This window comes from Mauremys mutica, chromosome 19 (genome assembly GCF_020497125.1).
Source record: "Mauremys mutica isolate MM-2020 ecotype Southern chromosome 19, ASM2049712v1, whole genome shotgun sequence".
Taxonomy (NCBI): domain Eukaryota; kingdom Metazoa; phylum Chordata; order Testudines; family Geoemydidae; genus Mauremys; species Mauremys mutica.
Window position 1 is genome coordinate 10427668 of NC_059090.1, and position 18617 is coordinate 10446284.

The following is an 18617-nucleotide window of genomic DNA, read 5'->3' on the forward strand; positions in this document are numbered from 1 at the left end:
CAATTGTTGTAATGCAACGCCTTGATCAAATTTCCAATTAGTTTCCCACAAAACCTCCCTAAACATATTCTACCCTTTCATATTGGACATGAACCTGTAACTGCTCCACTTATAAACCTCTGTCCAGACAGACATTTAAATTGTTTTATTTAACTAAAACAACAACGTTATGTATTCTGGATTTTTTTTTCTTCAACAGCAAACGCATAATATTTTAACAAAACAAGCATGAATTTTTAAATTTAGTTAAACATTCAAGTTTTTTTTAAATCAGGTTTGTTTTTGTTAAAATTGTTTTTAACTAATAATTAAATGAAATATTTTAAAAAACAACAAAAATTAAATCAACTATGTCAGCCAGATCAACATGAGAAACTTAAAATATTGGCTTCTGCAGCTAACTCAGTCATCTTCAACTTCATTTTCCTGTTTGTTCATAATCTGGAACAGAAAAACAAACTTTCCTGCTTTTTCAGATCCCATACAATTTCTCAATTTGGAATGAATTAGTCCAAAGGAAGAAAATATTCTTTCTACACTGGCAGAAGAAGCTACTGCTGTTAAAAGTGAGATGATCACTTCAACAGTCTCTGAATCCAAGTGCTTAAGTAACGTCCACCAGTTCACTAGTGTGACTTTCTTTAAAACATTGTCAGCAAACATATATTTTGTTCACTCTAAAGTTTATTATAGCTGGCATTATGGAGGGATGATTCCTGGATATCCATGTCATAGCCAGCTCCTCTTCTTCAGCAGTTAAGGTTTGACCCTGGTACCGAGTATTGAGAATATTTGCGAGAAAATGAGCTGGAGATAGTGCTTGTCCCATTCATTTTTTTTAATGCTTGTAATTTAACTCTGTCATTGTGTATTTCTCTTTTTAAGATCTCACCCAGTTCCTTCCAATTTTCAGCAGCATCAGCAATAAAACAGCTATTTCCCTGCATTTTGTTCAAGGTTATAGAAATAGGCTTCAGGGTACTCTGCATGTGTTCAACATCTCCCTTAAGCCCAATGTTAAGAACTTTGGCTGTGACAGTGCCATCTATTTTTTCATGATTTTGTTCACAAATTGTCATCCAATTAGGCCAGTTCTTAATATAGTGCTCAGAACAGTCACTACTGAGTTCCTTCACACGTCTTGTGGGAGAGTTAGCTTGGTTCCTCCCACTTTTTTCAGAGCAGCTGCTGCAAAGTGGTTGTTACAGAAGTATTCTGCAATTTCAACAACATTAGCCTTTATTTCTGGAGCACTGAAGTCTTTGGCTAGGAGGTGCATCAAATGTGCACTGCAGCCGTATGTTATTAGCTTGGGACTCTCTTCTAAATAATTTCTTCTCATCTTGGATACATTTGCAGAATTGTCTGTGACCAAGCTGCATACTACACATTTGATTTTTTTTTTCATAGTTTGTTATAGCTTTTACTGCTACTTCTTGTAAGTATTCTGCTGTGTGTACATTTCTTAATGTATCAATTCTTTCTGGAGGGAAGACAGTTCCTTCTTCTGATGTTACACAAGCACATACAACAGGATCATTGTGGACATTGCTCCACCCATCAAGACTCAGGTTAACAATTTCACCCTCTAGACCTTTTGCACACTGCTCAATTTCTCTTTCATACACTTTATTGAGCAATTTGCCTGCGACATCTGCTCAGTTGGGTGGGCTGTATCTTGGTCTTAATGACTGCACCATGTTTATGAAGTATGGGTTCTCAGTCATACTGAAAGGAGAGTTTGTTGTATAAACAAACCGGGCAATTTTTCATCAATTACCTCTTTTTGTAATCTGCTGATTCTTATCACAAATTTATCTATGGTTGTTTCTGGATGATAGAGATTTTTTTTCCTTTTTGCTACTGTGGCTATGTGACATACATGATGTGACTGAAACACTATCATTGACAGATAATTCTGAAACTATAGAAAATGATGGTGATCTTGAAGGTGGATAGTCTTCAGAATCCTGTATGTTGAGGATGGATTTTCCTAAACAAAATAAGTCAATGCAGTTATTTAATTATTATTATCATACTGCACATTTAGTATTGCTCATTGCATTCACTGACACTTTAAAGGTGAAATTGTAAAAGGAAGATCTGCCTATTTCAGCTATTTATTTTTTTTATCACAACTGCATCTAAAATGATAGTGCCATAGAGTAACAACTATATTTTTTGCTCAAACATGAGAATTCAAGAATAGTCCAGAAGGAAGATAGGTCGTCCTTAAGAAAGAAGTATGAAATAAAAAAGTTTACCAACCTGAAGATCCTGCATGTTCAGACATGTTCCTTTCATCATCTTCAGCGCAGCTTCCTCCTGAGAAGGAACACTTCTCATGATGTTGTTTCACTGTGGCAACCAGGCCTTGCATTTCTTTGTTGCACTGTCTGCATTTTGCACGCATGTCTGTCTTACCCACAGGTAGAGGAACGTAATTCAAATATTTCCAAACTGGGTCTCTTTTATGGCCTGCTGCCATTATAGGTTTTCCCTTCTTCCATACCATTCTCTCACTAGATCTCAAATCAATGAAGACTACACTCAGACCTCAAGACTTCTGGAATATGCTGCTCAAACAGTTTCACTTTTGTTTCTCCTGCCTGTCCCTCCCTTCTCACATTTATCTCCAGACTTCTTCTCCTTGTCCAGATCTATTCCGCCCCCAACAATCACCTATTCATTTAACTTTCTGATACGTAGCACATTTAGAGAGAGAGGTCAGAGATTGACTCTGTGTACACAAATTTGCAGAGGGACAATAGGGTTGAGGTCTGTTATTTCTCACGTCTATATATTATTCATTTATTTATTTTAAAACATCTTTGCTGTTAACAAGCATGTTATCTCTGGAGAGACAAATCCACAGTTTTGAGAACTGCAAAACTAAGCATCTCTGATGGTATCTTCTAGACTAAGCACCGAGTCCCATTGGGTAGATAGAAAGATTAACCTAAATAATCTATACAGAAGCCCTTGAATCCCATAAGATTGGTTCCCTAATCCATGAACTACTGGAACTAATTTACAAAACTTTTCTTAAACATTACATGAATATATGGTCTCGTACTATAGAATTAGAATTTATAATCCCTATTCTATGATGAGATATCTTTGAGCTATAATGTATCTTAATTAAAGCTATCTTTAGATAGGATTTTTCCTCAAAAAGCATTTTATCAAAAAAATCCGATTTAAATAAAAAAAAATCAGATTTTATTTATTTCATTTTTTTAAATAATTGATTTTTATCCACCCTGGATTCTCACCTTGGCTTGTTTCACTTTGTGTAACCTCATTTCTTCTCTCTTCTCAATGATTCTCATTCCTTTCCTGTGCGCTAAGAAAAATGGTGGAAGCCTTTTGTTGATGCTGTTTTTTAAGGATCTTCTCATCTGTCTCGAGTCCTTTAGTGAAATGCCAAGAATCCAGTTGTAAGTTGGTAATTGCTGGGTCTGTCCGTATTGTTTTGTGATTCCTCCGTTCCCACGAGGGGTTGGCAGTCCCATCCTGTAATGCTGGGGTGGTGTGGCAATACTATTTCTGTAGCTTTCTGCTCCACACAGGATTCTTAAATGCTAGTTAATCAGACCTCAACTATTTGGCAGCTCTGAGGAGCAGAGATGCTTTCTAACAGCAAATGCCCATGTCATTGTTCAGTCTGAGGCCTCTAGTGGGAAGAGGCAGTATTTCAGGTCAGTGGGGCAGGGTTTGCCAAAAATGTGCTGTATATGAAATTACAGTCTCTATTGGGAGCTGAGCAGAGACCACAAAACTCATTTTATTTGGAACATTGACATCCCTCTGAGTGCAATGAAATTCAGTGCTTCTGGCAATGGATTACAACATTCAACAAGCCATCCCAGACATCAAAGGCTATTCACTTAACAGTTCCAAAGGATGAGTGAGCTATTTGCCTGCTGTAGCAACTGCCTCTGGACACTGTGGTTCTGACAGCAGCCTGATATGATTGAGACTTTTTTTTCCATTTCTGCTTGGCACTGGCCGCAGAATTCCATGCATATCGGAACGGAATACAAAGTTATTTGATTGCAAGATGCACAAACAAATATACGGTCACTTACCTAGGGGAGCCAGGCAACTGCTTGTATTTTGGGTTGGCAGAATTTGTTTTTGGTTTTTTTGGTGGTTGTTTTTTTTAATAATTTCAGTGGATATCCGTGTTTGTTTTTAAGCTTCTTTCAATTTTTATCTATTTAAATTTTCACAGTTGTGGGAAATAATGGAGGAAGGATGCCAGACAGTGGGACGGGGTGGGTCAGACACTTTTATTTAATAACCGTAGACATTGAGATTCACTGTTAAATCACAACATATGTCAAAATATACAAAGTAAATATCCTTAAATCAAACTTTAATGCATTCTCAAGCAGCATTTTTCTTACTTTGCTTCTCTATAAATTTTGATTATCATTGATGGAAGTGTGTGTGTGTGTGTGTGTGTGTGTGTATATATATATATATATATTATTTTTTTTTTGGTTTGTGCACGTGTGGTGAAATTGGCATTTACCGACATTTTTACCGATTAAAATCTAATCCTTCCAAGCAGGGGTGGGCAAACTACAGCCCACGGGCCGGATCCAGCCTGTCAGGGCTTTGGATCTGGCCCATGGGATTGCCTCCCAGAAGTGGCCAGCATCATGTCCCTGCTGCCCGGGAACGGGGAACCACGGCCAATGGGAGCTTTGGGGGAGGTTCCCACAGGTGAGGGCAGTCCACGGAGCCCTCTGCTTTCCCCCCCCCACACACACACTCCCGAGGGGCCGCAGGGACGTGGTGCCGGCTGCTTCCAGGAGTGGCGTGAGGCCAGGGCAGGCAGGCAGAGAGCCTGCCCTGGCCCCAGTGCGAGCTGCTCCAGGTAAGCGACGCCAGGCCGGAACCCGCACCCTGAACCCCCTCCTGCACCTTGCACTCAGACCCCTGCTGCACCCTGCCTGCACCCCAACCCCCGCTGCACCCCGCACCCCAACCCCCTGCCCTGAGCCCCCTCCCGCACTCTGCACCCTACCCCCTTCCCTGAGCCCCCTCATACAGCTTGCACCCCTGCCTTGAGCCCCCTCCTCACTCTGCACCCCTGCCCTGAGCCCTCTCGTACACCCTGAACCCCTCCTCTGCCCCAATCTCTTGCCCTGAGCCCCTTCCTGCACACCGCACTCCCTCCCGCACCCCAACCCTCTGCCCCAGCCCTACATTCATGGCCCTGCATGCAATTTTACCACCCAGATGTGGCCCTTGCGCCAAAAAGTTTGCCCACCCCTGCTTCTTATATTGTTACAGAGCATGAACTTCTTCACTGCAACATAGCTTATCTTGTGTGTCTGACCTGGTATTTAAGGTGGCTCAAGCAGCGAGATTGTACCCAGGACTCCTGGTTCCTACTTCTGAAACTTCCCCTGATGCAGTATATCCTTGTCTCCACCCCAACTTCAGCTGAATCCCGGGACACTGTTACAACATGGATCCATTGTGACTTAACCTTGTTTTAACAATGTCCTTGGTCTGTGCTAATGCACTGGGTATGTTTTAGGGACGCTTTTCATGCCCAACCAAATGTAACCAGGCTGTTTCTGGGGAGACGTTGTCTTACTGTGTGTTTGTACAGCACCTAGCATGAGGGAGGCCCTGATCTCAGCTGGGACCTCTAGTCTTTTTGATAATATCTGTGCTAAATAACTGGGGGGATACCCATGTTGTAACAGGGTCTGCGAAGTGGCAGTAGCTGTAGTGTAGAGGGTGCTCTTGTGATATGGATTGCGTTACATAATCTCTTGTGCCCTAACTTACCCTACTGTGAAATGGGCATATAATGCCTTGCTTGCATTGAGCATTTGCCCAGACTTCAGCCACCAGTGGCTGAAATCAGCGCAAATCCCCCAGGTTGGTCCTAATACTTACTGTGGAGTGTGTGATCGTATGTGCGCAATCGGGGGGAGATGTGAATATCATGAGGATTTTACAGGTGTTTGCAAAGCACTTTTACATCCTTGGGGGAAAGGCGCTACTGCTGTGCAGCGTATTATTCTGTAAGTGCAGTAATGGAAAATGTGGGACAATAACATGAATCTGGTATCACCTCAGTGTGTAAGCTCTTGGGGGAGGGCCTGTCAGTGACTAGAGAAGACTTGGTCCAGCACAACTTGGTTCAGACCTGGACGAGGCATCTTGGTGCTACTGTAATGCATGAAAGAACTGAAGGAAAAACTGCAGGTGTGGCTCCTCTAGTGGAAGCTGTAGCTTGGTAATAGTTGGGTTCTCCCTCCTCCCTTCCCCCGCCCCCCCCATTCCTGTGGAGCAACAGGCCACTCAGTCATGCAGAATGTTCACAGCTACAGTATTTTATGTCTAGCCATCCTCCTTTTGTTTGTGTTCTTGCAGCACTGTAACAACCCAGTGATGTGATATGTTGTAAGATGCAGTCATGTGAATACTCTGCTCAGGGTAACCTGAAATCCTAGATTTTGGGGTCCCAAAGATTAGAATTCTGTAGCTTTATTTTTGCATAATGTCGTGTGTGTGTCTGTGTGTCTCTGTCTGTCTCTGTCCTGAATTTAAACCACATTATATAGGATCCCTGGTTTAAGCAAAATGTGGGTTAGGGACATACTCTCTTGGACCATAATTATTTTCTTTAGAAATCTAAAAATACTAGCCTACACGAGGCAGTTCTTCCTTCTGGGAAATCAAGAATTTTTGTCCTTTTTGGTGGTGGTAGCTGTGGTGTATGTGCATTTCAGCTGAGCATTATTGCAATGAGACCACCGTTCTTAAACAATCCTGTATTAACAGGACATGGCTAAGGCTTTAAAGTCCGGAAGGTGACCTTCCTTAAAATTGCTGTTAGCAGTGGGGTATCTAGATTAAAAATAAACTGTCTGGGAATTGAAAGACTTTTTTAAACTAATTTAAAAAAAATCTATCCCCCTTTATATTAAGGCACATGGACAAATTTATAAAGGTTCACTAAACGGTTAACTATTATACATTGTGAGTAACCTACTGGACTGACAGAAGGAGAGAGATTATCATCACCTTCCACTGATGTGCTTGTCATAGTCTATAAAATGTTTCTTAAGTCTGTTACATGCTTAAAATATCTAATAATTTAACCCCTTATACACTGTTTTAAAAAGTACCTATTAATAGTGTCACCAGCATCTGTCCCAGTGCAATGCATATAATATAATATTTTAAAACCACAGCTCTCAAAACTGGGCTCCCCTGCTTGTCCTGCAGCAGCAATTCTAGGCCCTCAGCCTCTCTTCCTAGGGCTGTGCTGACAGCTTAGCTTGTGTTGGTGCAAAAAAAAGGTTGGTTGTAGCTGTCAAACAAAACTAGGCTTGTTAATATTCCCTTCATTTAAAACTTAGGGGTGGGGAGAGGAAAAAAATCAGTGACCACAGACCAGAGCAAAAGAATACCAAAAAAAAAAAAAGTCAAGCTTTTAAGATACCATTAAAATAACGGAGAAAAAAAATAAAGGGGAAAGAGCCCTGTTCTTTGACTATCTGGAGAGGATGGTTCTGCTAGGGAGCAGCTCTGTTCCTTGCTTGCTGAACTTTCTCAGAGGGATGTTGGGCAGGTCCTTTCCCCCATGGTGTTGTCATGGGGTCTCCTTGTCCCCTGGCCTGTTCAGTGTGTGTGTCTGGGGCCACGGGTGTGGGTTAGTGGAGAGGTATGGACTGTGATGTTTTCAGTGATCTCATAATGCACACAGGGCTATCTCCTCTCACTCAGAAATGCCTTACCTAGAGTCTGGCTGAGATTTGGGCACGGATGAGAGCTGGCCAAAGCTCAGTCTGGAGAAGCCAGAGGTGATATTGGTTGGCTGGAGGAAGCAGTTGGGAGATATGGCTAGGATTATAGCTATCCCTTCCATTGACAGTATATGTCCACTTTTCAGTTATATTGTCCTATTCACCCTATTTAGTTTCATCCTAGTTCATTTTGTAGTTTAAACATTTTAATACCAAGTTAATTATAGTTGTAATCTAGTTACTTTATAAAGTGTAATACCTGGTTATATAGTACTATTTCCTTAAGTTTAGCTGTTAATTTGTTAATAAGGCTTAGCTACTAGTTTTATAGCTAAACGTAAAGAAATAGTTCTATATAACCAAGTATAATCTTAATAAAGCAACTGGATTACAACTACTATACAGGTTGAGGGAGTGTTCTTAGGGAGTTGATAGGCTGGCAGAGTACTGAAGAGAGAGACTGGGGGTGGTGTTTGAGTTGAGTTAAATGGCAGAAGAAAGGAGAGAGATTATTAAAGATAATATGGTATACCAGTGAGTAAATACAGTACCACTTCAGTATTGAAAGAGATGTATCACAAAGTACTCTGCATTTGGTATTTAAAACAGACAAAGGTAAAATACTGTACTAAACTGCCACTCTCAGATTGGAGTGAGGCTAGTGTGGAGTGTAAGGTATTAATACATTAGATAACTCTGTGGTTAAAAAACACACAACCCAATTAAAATGTTTTAAAGTTTCTAGCACACACAAATAATGATTGAAGTGATATTTTGAAGTTAGAAGGTACCTTGTCTTACTCTTTCTCACATAGTGTTACAAGGGAGAGCGATCCGAGGCTGCTTCTCATTGGCAAGTAATTCACACTCACAGATGCAACAGCAGCGCAACTGCAAAGGTCTGTGTAAAATGCAGGGCAAAGAACAACAGTGATTTTTAGAAAGCTGCTAGTTCTTAGTAGCACTTTTAAAGTGAGGAATTGAGTTGAAACAAGACAACAAAACAAAATGAGCCATCAAATAATTAATTTCCACAAACATATAACATAATAAGTACATCTGAGATTTAATTATGTATGTTTTAAACCAAAGATTCTAAACCAGATAATTTAGTAAATCAAGTGAAGTAATCTCAGCACTACACACGAGGTGTGAACAATAACTCTGGAAATTACAGGTGAAGACATGCCATTTAAATTAGCACCAAATCAGTTTTAGTGAAAATTGTTGTTAGATTTAAATTTTATAACTTAGTTCCGTTATATTTTAGGAGACTTTTTTTTCCCCAATCTTTAGAGCTATTATAAGACTTCTATTTGTTTTCCTATTTCTAGTATAATTTTTTAATTTTGTTTCTTTGGAATCAGGATATTTTAATAGTATCTATGGAAATTGTTAAGTTTGACTGGTATTTTCCGGGTCAGAGTTCCCGTCAGCCCAAGAGTCTGATTTTATGGAATAGGTTTGAACTCTAATGGGCTCAGTGTTCTGAGAAAATAATAATTCTGCACTCCAAGGCCAAATTCTGACATTCTTTGATGCACAGAAATTCCCTGTGGAATTACAGCAATAAGCATTGATTTCCTAAATCATTCTGTACCTTTAAGAGGTGGAATCTCTTACCTTTCCTTCTGTTCAGTGTGCAGTTTTTGTTTTTCATGGTGGGGCTTAGGGGCTTCAGTCTTCAGAAAGACATCTCTTACAATGCTTACAAAAATGCTTACAATTGGGATTCTGGACTTCAGTGTCCCAGGACCCAAGATTCTTCTCCATAAAGGACTCAGTCACAGAAAATCACTCTCTTAGGGAAAATTAAACACTTATTTTGTGGAATGGACCAGCTCCTTTGAATCAAGCATTGATCTGTTGAATGTCGGTTTTACCGGACAAAGGTTTTGGGCTTGGCAATCCTTTTAATGTATTATCTCCCCATTTGATTCGGGCTTGGCCTACCTCAAGAGGACATATTTAGCCATTTTTATTGGCTCTTTTTTTTCTTTTGGAGAAGTGGTCATTCATTAACTGGACAGGTCAAAGTGTCATGGCAAGTTTCCTGCCCAGCCAGTAGGTGGCATTCAAGCTTTATACAAAGTTCCTTTCCAAGGGTTTCCAGCCTTTCCTCAAAATCCTTAATTTTTCCTATAGCATAGTTAGTTAAAATATACACTAACAGAATTGTTTTGAAAAGTCTTTTGGCTCATTTTCTGTTTCTTGTTCTTGAACCATTTAACACCAGGATAAAGTTTTCTCATATTGTTTAAACTTGGTAATGATCTTCTGGAAGTTTTATTATTTTTTCTTCTGACTTTTTTAACTTTAATTTGAGGAGAGTTTTATTCCATTCCACTTCCAAATGCAGGAAGAAATTATTCCCAATTTGATTCTAATTTTAAATAACTTCTAGATTCATGATACAATTAATATCCTAACTCCACAGGGTTAGAATATCTAGCTTGTATTAAGTATTGTCCTAGATACTAGAAAACACTAGCAATGCAACAAGGCTGCTAATTTTTACTAATAATGACTTCTTCACAATTGCCACACTTAAATTTTATACATTTTTAGATTTACTAATATGTGAACAATTACTATATTCTCTACACCCAAATCTATACATTTTGTTAGTAAAAAGATTTTTTTATATGTATGTGAACTTATTTTTCCTATATGTATATGAACTTTAGCAAGGAGATACACCTCTACCCCAATATAACGCGACCCAATATAACACGAAATCAAATATAACGCGGTAAAACAGAGCTCCGGAGGGGCGGGGCTGCGTGGTCTGGCGGATCAAAGCAAGTTCAATATAATGCGGTTTCACCTATAATGCAATAAGATTTTTTCCCGAGGACAGTGTTATATAGGGGTAGAGGCGTATTGTCTGAATAGACACAGAGAAAACTGATTATAGCATCCTTTGTGCAGGTTTCTATCTCACATATTAGGAAATAGATTGAAACATTTATTTTGATACTGAGCATATTGTGAGACCCTTTGTCATGTTGTCTTTTGGACTTTGTTAGTGTTTTAGTTTAATACAGGCTGATTCCAAATGATAGAAGTCTGGATAAAAGGGGGAGGAGAGGGGGAAGAACAGGTTGCTGTTTTCAATTCTGGAATGTGTAGACACATTGAGGCCTTGGTTTATCGTTTCTCTTACAAGGACTATAAAATTGTAGTGTAGACATTGAGATTCAAGCTCAGGCTCCAGCCAGAGCCCGAATGTCTACACTGCAATTTTATAGCCCTGCAGCCTGAGACCTGTGAGCCCGACTCAGCTGACCTGAGCCAGCTGCAGCTGTGCTGCAGGTTTTTAATCACAGCATAGATGTACCCTAAAGCTCTTCGCAAGTGAGAGAGAGCCTGCTTGTAGTGGAGAGGGGTCTGGAGTAAGAGTCAGGAGTAGAGGTTAATCAGGCAAATCACTTCACCTCTCTCTGTTCCTCTGCCTCTCCTCACACCCTTTGTGTATCTCTACCCACTGTACGCTTTTCTGGGGAGGCACTACTTGTATGTACAGCATCTAGCACAGTGGGGCTCTGATCTGAATTACGGCCTATAAACTCTACTATACTACAGATAAATTCTCTACTACATGCTCAGTCACTGTCTCCACTGTTAGATTGCAGGCACTTACTGGATAAAATATGGTAGCTATTTAATACCAGATAGCCCAACTGTTTGGAACAGGAAATGAAGAAAAAATATGGCACCAAGTTGAAGCTACAAGAGCAATTTAAGGGTACATACTTAGCTCTACTGGAAGTTGAGTAGGACACTGGGGCTAACCCTTACCACCCGTGGCATCTTTTTAAAGAGCCCCTAGTGCAGGGGTGGCTAACCTGTGGCTCCAGAGCCACATGCAGCTCTTCAGAAGTTAATATGCAGCTCCTTGCATAGGTGCTGACTCCAGGGCTGGAGCTACAGGTGCCAACTTTCCACTGCTCAACCCCAGGCCCTGCCCCCACTCCACCCTTACCCCAAGGCTCCTGCCCCCTCCCCCTGCCCTGCTGCACCCTGGCTCCTCTCCCCTCCATCCCAGAGCCTCCTATACACTGCAAAACAGCTGATCGTGGTGAGCAGGGGGAGGGAGGGGGAAGTGCTGATCCTCAGGGCTGCTGGCAGGCAGGAGGTGCTTGGGGGGGGGCGATTAAGGAGACTGATGATGTATTACTGTGGCTCTTTGGTAATGTACATTGGTAAATTCTGGCTCCTTCTCAGGCTGGCCACTGCTGCCTTAGTGGCCAGTCATATTCTGTTTGTGTCTTAAGCGTGTCACCTAAGAGGAATTGATTCAAACACTGACTCAGATGGAAAAGTGCTATCTGTTGTGCCATCTGTCTGCTGCAGCAGCCTGAGGTTTCCTTTGGAGTGTCTATTGCAGGAGTGTGTAGGTGAGTTTCAGGTGAGACTAGATGATCATGATGGTCCCTTCGGACCTTAAATTCTGAGAGTCTCATCAGAGTACTGACTTAGCCCAACTCTGGGGTAAGCACAGCTTAGGCTGTGGCTACACTTAGCACTTCAAAGCGCTGCCGCGGCAGCGCTTTGAAGCGCTAAGTGTAGTCAAAGTGCCAGCGCTGGGAGAGAGCTCTCCCAGCACTGTCCGTACTCCACCTCCCTGTGGGGAATAACGTACAGCGCTGGGAGCCGCGCTCCCAGCGCTGGGGCTTTGACCACACTGGCGCTTTACAGCGCCACAATTTGCAGCGCTGGAGTGGGTGTGTTTTCACACCCTGCTGCAGCGCTGCAAATTTGTAAGTGTAGCCAAGCTGCTGATTACTCTAGTTCCACCTGTCAGTGAATGGGTGTGACAAAGCTGTACCTATTAACACAAACACTACTCCTGTGCTCTTCCCAGAGTAGCACCCACTGCCCCAGTTTGCTTAGGGCACGGCAGATGATTTATAAATACATTTATTTCAAGTGTGTCCTGAATATGATGATTCTCACTCTCATGTTGTAGCAGGTTCAGTGTGGGTAAGAAGGCTCTTGATTGAAAACCCACTTCTCCTTGGCAGCTCCATGGTAGCTCATCAGCTGTCCTGTATTCTGGTAGCTATTTGTGTTCAGCACTGTGCTATGCGTACATGAACTTTCATTCTGAACACTTCTACCTCTTTACTTTTTGAGCTGAATTTTCTCTTGTTTGTTCTTAGTGCAGAGATTAATCTTTGGGGAGAATGTGGGTAAAAATTGTGTGTTGTTGATTTTCAGCAGGTGGAATATTTGAGCAGTTTTCAGATGCTTTGATGGAATTGTTCCAAAACCAACTTCTTTGGGGTGGGAGTGTTGTCTGGGGCTAAAGCAGGAACTTAGGACTCTGCTATTCCATTTCTAGCCCTGCCATGACTTTGTCTGTGACCTTGGGCCCTAATTGAGCAATGAGAGCTCTGTGTGTGGCCTCCTGTGCGCAAGATGAACCCTACTACAGTCCGTGGGCATCAGTTGGGTTCAGGCACCTGTGTGATGCTCATTGTAGGATCACCATTGCCCTGCACTAAGAACCAGTGCTTTTAGCCAACAGGCTGTAACATGCTATCCATGATTTGGTAGTGTTTTACACTTGCTGTGTAAGGATGTAAAATGATGACCGAAGGTACAGGGGCTGAGTCTATTGGGCCATCCCTACCTTAGTCTCCAGGCTGTAAAAGTGGAGGTAATAATGCACAATATGCCTCCCTTGAGAGCATCTGAACCCACCTTCCAGGAATCTGAAACTGTTGAATCCCAAATCTAAGAATGACCTTAAGCCCCCATGAACAGGCAGTGACTTCCACTCTGTTAAAGTTTTAATCCTGTAGACAGGTGCGGATCTCTGTGGGTCCGTGTGCATGGTTATCCAGCCTTGGTGTGCCTGCAGGGAGCCTGTGCCTCTGGGGAGAGGTCTGCACGCTGACATGAAAGGCCAGCCCCAGGGGTGCATGCGGCTGTGGGGAGGAGGATCACTTCTGAGCAGCGTGGTGGGCCTTGGGTGGAAGGGCCCCTTTCTGGGCTGTGCAGTAGGGTGGTGGGTGGAGGTCGGAGGATGCTCCACTGTGTATCAGAGGGGCAGTGAAAAGAGAGGGGGAGTATGGGACTCCAGGTAGGGCTGGAATGGGTAAAGCACTGGCTGGCGAGTGCTGGGGGGTGGCAGTGGAGGCCCTCTGTCCAGGGTAGGCACTGGGACTGCTCCACTGTCCATGGGGCTCCCCAGTGCGATATGGGAGGATGGGTTCCCTGGGTGCGTAACTGCAGGAGGTTGCTTGTGCGGGGCAGGCTGTGTGCTGGGGACGCATTTCCCCTTGGGGGAGCTGGGCGGGGTGTGGGGCATGGGGGAGCCGGGCGGGGTGCAGGGCGCGGGTCCCCCCTCGGAGGAACTGTGCGGGGTACTGGGGATCCGTGTTTCCCCTCGAGGGAGCTGGGCAGGGTGCGGGGGGCACGGGGGACGCGGATCCCCTCTCGGGGCAGCCAGGCAGGGTGCAGGAGGAACTGTGCGGGGTGCTGGGGAGCCACGTTTCCCCTCGGGCAGGGTGCGGGGCACGGGGAACGCAGGTCCCCTCTCGGGGGAGCCGGGCAGGGTGCTGGCGGTGCGGGGGACGCAGGTCCCTCTTGGGGCAGCCAGCCAGCGTGCAGGAGGAACTGTGCGGGGTGCTGGGGAGCCGGGCGGGGCGTGGGGAACGTGGGTCCCCTCTCGAGGGGGGGGAGCCGGGCAGGGTGCAGGAGGAACTGTGCGGGGTGCTGGGGAGCCACGTTTCCCCTCGGGCAGGGTGCGGGGATGGGGAACGCAGGTCCCCTCTCGGGGGAGCCGGGCAGGGTGCTGGCGGTGCGGGGGACGCAGGTCCCTCTTGGGGCAGCCAGCCAGCGTGCAGGAGGAACTGTGCGGGGTGCTGGGGAGCCGGGCGGGGCGTGGGGAACGTGGGTCCCCTCTCGAGGGGGGGGAGCCGGGCAGGGTGCAGGAGGAACTGTGCGGGGTGCTGGGGAGCCACGTTTCCCCTCGGGCAGGGTGCGGGGCATGGGGAACGCAGGTCCCCTCTCGGGGGAGCCGGGCAGGGTGCTGGCGGTGCGGGGGACGCAGGTCCCTCTCGGGGCAGCCAGGCAGCGTGCAGGAGGAACTGTGCGGGGTGCTGGGGAGCCGGGCGGGGCGTGGGGAACGTGGGTCCCCTCTCGAGGGGGGGGGAGCCGGGCAGGGTGCAGGAGGAACTGTGCGGGGTGCTGGGGAGGCGTGTTTCCCCTCGGGGAGCCGGGCAGGGTGCGGGGGACGCGGGTCCCCTCGGGCAGGGTGCTGGGGAGGCGTGTTTCCCCTCGGGGAGCCGGGCAGGGTGCGGGGGACGCGGGTCCCCTCGGGCAGGGTGCTGGGGAGCCGGGCAGGGTGCTGGGGACGCGGGTCCCCTTAGTGGAGCCGGGCAGGTCCCCTCTCGGGGGAGCCGGGCAGGTCCCCTCTCGGGGGAGCCGGGCGGGCGCTGGGGATCCGTGTTTCCCCTCGGGGAGCCGGGCAGGGTGCGGGGGACGCGGGTCCCCTCGGGCAGGGTGCTGGGGAGCCGGGCAGGGTGCTGGGGAGGCGGGTCCCCTCGGGCAGGGTGCTGGGGAGGCGTGTTTCCCCTCGGGGAGCCGGGCAGGGTGCGGGGGACGCGGGTCCCCTCGGGCAGGGTGCTGGGGAGCCGGGCAAGGTGCGGGGGACGCGGGTCCCCTTAGTGGAGCCGGGCGGGCCCCCTCTCGGGGGAGCCGGGCGGGCGCTGGGGATCCGTGTTTCCCCTCGGGGAGCCGGGCAGGGTGCGGGGGACGCGGGTCCCCTCGGGCAGGGTGCTGGGGAGCCGGGCAAGGTGCGGGGGACGCGGGTCCCCTTAGTGGAGCCGGGCGGGCCCCCTCTCGGGGGAGCCGGGCGGGCGGGCGCTGTGGATCCGTGTTTCCCCTCGGGGAGCCGGGCAGGGGATCCGGGTCCCCTCGGGCAGGGCGCGGGGCGCTCTGAGGCGCGGCGCCCAGGTGCGCGCGGGGCTCCTGTCAGGCGGGGCGCGCCGCGGCCGGCGGGCGGGCGGAGGCGGAGCCTGGCTGCGGGGCCGCCCGCTCACGCCCCGCTGTCAGAGGCTGGCGGCGGCCGGTCCCGCAGGCAGGAGGCGGCTGCTGCTGAGCCGGCTGCGGGATGCGGCGCTGAGCCTGCACCGCTGGCGTCTCTGCCCGGCCGCGCTGCGGAGCGAGCGGGCTCCTCCCTGCCCGGCTGCCGCCCGCCGCCCATGATGTGCCTGGAGAGCGGCGGCTCCGCGGCCGGCAGCCCGGGCTGCAGCGGGCGGCTCCGAGCGGGGGACGAGGAGGAGGAGGAGGAGGGCGAGCGGGGCTGCTGCGGCCGCAGCGCCGAGGGCGAGGTGCAGACCCTGTCGGGCAGCATGAACCCCCCTCCCGCCGGCAAGAGCCCCGAGCGCCCGGCCCCCCGCCCCAAGCCCCCCAGCCTGGGCAGGGCCCGGGTAGCGGCCGCCGGCATCCTCAGCGTGGGCAACGTGCTCAACTACCTGGACAGGTACACGGTGGCAGGTAAGGGGCAGGGCCCCGGCCCCCCAGCTCGCCTCCCGGCTGCCTGGTCCCCCCGTGCGCCTCTCTGCTTCTCCAGCCTGGCCACCCCCCTGCCCTGCTCCTTCTCCGCTCATTCCTATTTCTCTCTCCCTCCTAGCCCTCCGCCCCTTCCATTCACCCCTCTGCTTTTCCATTTGTCCACCCCTTTCCTCCCTCTCCCCGGCTGTTCTGCCTTCCGTCCGCTCAGCATCCACCGCAGGCTGTTAGCACCGCTCCTGGAAACGCAGCTCTGGGGCTATATGGCAATATACAAAAGGATAAACTCCCAGGAGATCTGGTTTGTGACCGTCCCTCCCAGCAGGGTTCTGAGAGCACCTGGAAGCAAGGAGCCATTTGTATTGCAAATGTGTGATGCTTGGGGACACAGGAGGATGCTTGGGGACACAGGAGGCATGCTTTCCAAAGGGAGGGAATCGATTCTAGTAGGATGCAAACCAGGAATCTCTCCTCCTTCTCTAGTGGATAGGAAGAAAATGCTTATAATACAATTGTCTTCTGTACAAAACTCTGTATCCTTTACTATGCAGGACGTGTATAAGCAGTGACACAGAGAGGTTCATCTCTCCCAGTACAGATCAGAAGACAAATAGTATGATAAACAATTTAAATCTCAGTTTCATGATGGCTCAGTTATAGTAATTTAGCACTAGATGAAAGCTGGTCCATATGTTGTAATTAGCTCCTGTTGTGCTGATTCTCTCTTATTATTGCCTATGCTATCTTAATTGCACATATCTGTAGAAACTAAAAATTACTCTTTCCTTTGGTTTAGTGATAGCATAAATGTTCAATCATTAAAGAAAGCTGTTGTCCTCCTGACAATGCACACACAGTGTGTAAAACCATGCATTGATGCGGGGAAATGCTGACAAATTCATGAATAACACAAAATGCCCTGGGTGACAGGTGCAGCTGCTGTGGGACAGATAAAATGCACTTTGAAATGTGGGGCTTGGAATTGCATTTACTTGCCTGTTTCTTTGGAAAAACCACACAGGAGCAAATCACCTCTGCTTTGTTTTTGGTGGGTCATTGAAAACCTGTAATTTCATGGTGGGAGGAGGAGGGGAAAGCCGCCCTTCTCTTCTTAATCAGAGAGGATTCTTTATGTGCAGGGAATAATTGTGTGCAGAATTCCCTAATAGGTGACACAACAGAACAAGAGAATGGCTTAGGATTTTGCTTGCTTGTAACAGAATGACATGCAGGAGCAGTGATACAGCTGCAGTGTATTTTGTAAAGCATGTATTTCCCTGGGATGATAAACATTTCAAAATTGTGCGCTCCCTCACAGATACATTTTACATGCTGTATCGTATGAAAGGCAGTCTGCAGTTTGTGCCCAAGCAATCAGTACTATTGTGAAGCCTGGTTTAGGAACAAATATGTCTTAAAATGTTTACTGTATAGCCCCTAGAGGGACTCTTCATTTATTCTTGTCAGGCAGTAACAGCAGGGCGGAAAATGCTTATTGAACTCTGTGTAATTAGGTATGTAGTAGGCGTGTTGGTATTAAACTGACACACATACTATCATATTTATTTTAATGTCTTCCATATTGATAATCCTATCTTCAGAGCTATAAATAGGGTTTGTGCATGTATAAATATCTATATATACATGCATTCCTAATGTTTAGAAACCCAGATGTACAGTAATAAAAAAAAATCTTTGTGTTTGTTTAGACTTCCTTAAAACAGTGTAAGTTTGGAGGTGACTGGGAAAATATGTTGTAGTTTGGACCCAAGATTAATTCAAATTTTACTGTGTGTGCTTAGATAGGGAAGTTAGTTGTTACGCTACCTTATTTTTTTTTAAAAGAGATTCCCTTCTGTTTGACAATTAATATCCCAATCCTGCAAGACATTGATCATCCTCAGTATCTTGCAGGATTAGGCCAAAAGATATCAGGTTATTCTTATGTCACTGTGATTTCCTGTAATTTCTGTGCACAGAAAATGGAAATCCCTCTGATACAGAAGATGCAGGCTGAAAAGCACTGAGGGTTTTGCTTATTTTGCAGGAAACTAGTTTTCCCTAGGTAGAACTGAAAGGAAAAAAAGGGAGGAGCTCGTTATTATATTCACCCATTTGTTACAGTAGATCAGTAAAGAGACATCGATTCTGATTTTTCTGGCAGCAGGAAAAAAGGGAAGGGGTCCTCTGACAGGGAGAAATTGAGTATCTTCATTTGTGGGAAGGCCAGGAAATGTCTGTCCAAACAGAGAGTGTAAATGCAAGCTGACCACTGTATTTGATCCTAAGGTTTTCATCATTTCCAGC

The 18617-nt window shown here is 46.5% G+C and overlaps 1 protein-coding gene across 2 annotated transcripts in view; it reads left to right on the forward strand.

The window, feature by feature from the left end:
* SPNS2 (sphingolipid transporter 2) overlaps positions 1 to 18617 on the forward strand; it is a 192992-nt gene that overhangs the window by 19411 nt on the left and 154964 nt on the right. The window contains exon 1 of one of the 2 annotated variants that reach the window (XM_044993608.1): positions 16001 to 16295. The exons of the other annotated variant lie outside the window; for it this stretch is intronic. Within the exon in view, the coding sequence (XP_044849543.1) occupies positions 16001 to 16295 (295 nt within the window). Of the gene's footprint in view, positions 1 to 16000; positions 16296 to 18617 lie in introns of those variants that run through there. 2 annotated transcript variants of the gene reach the window in all.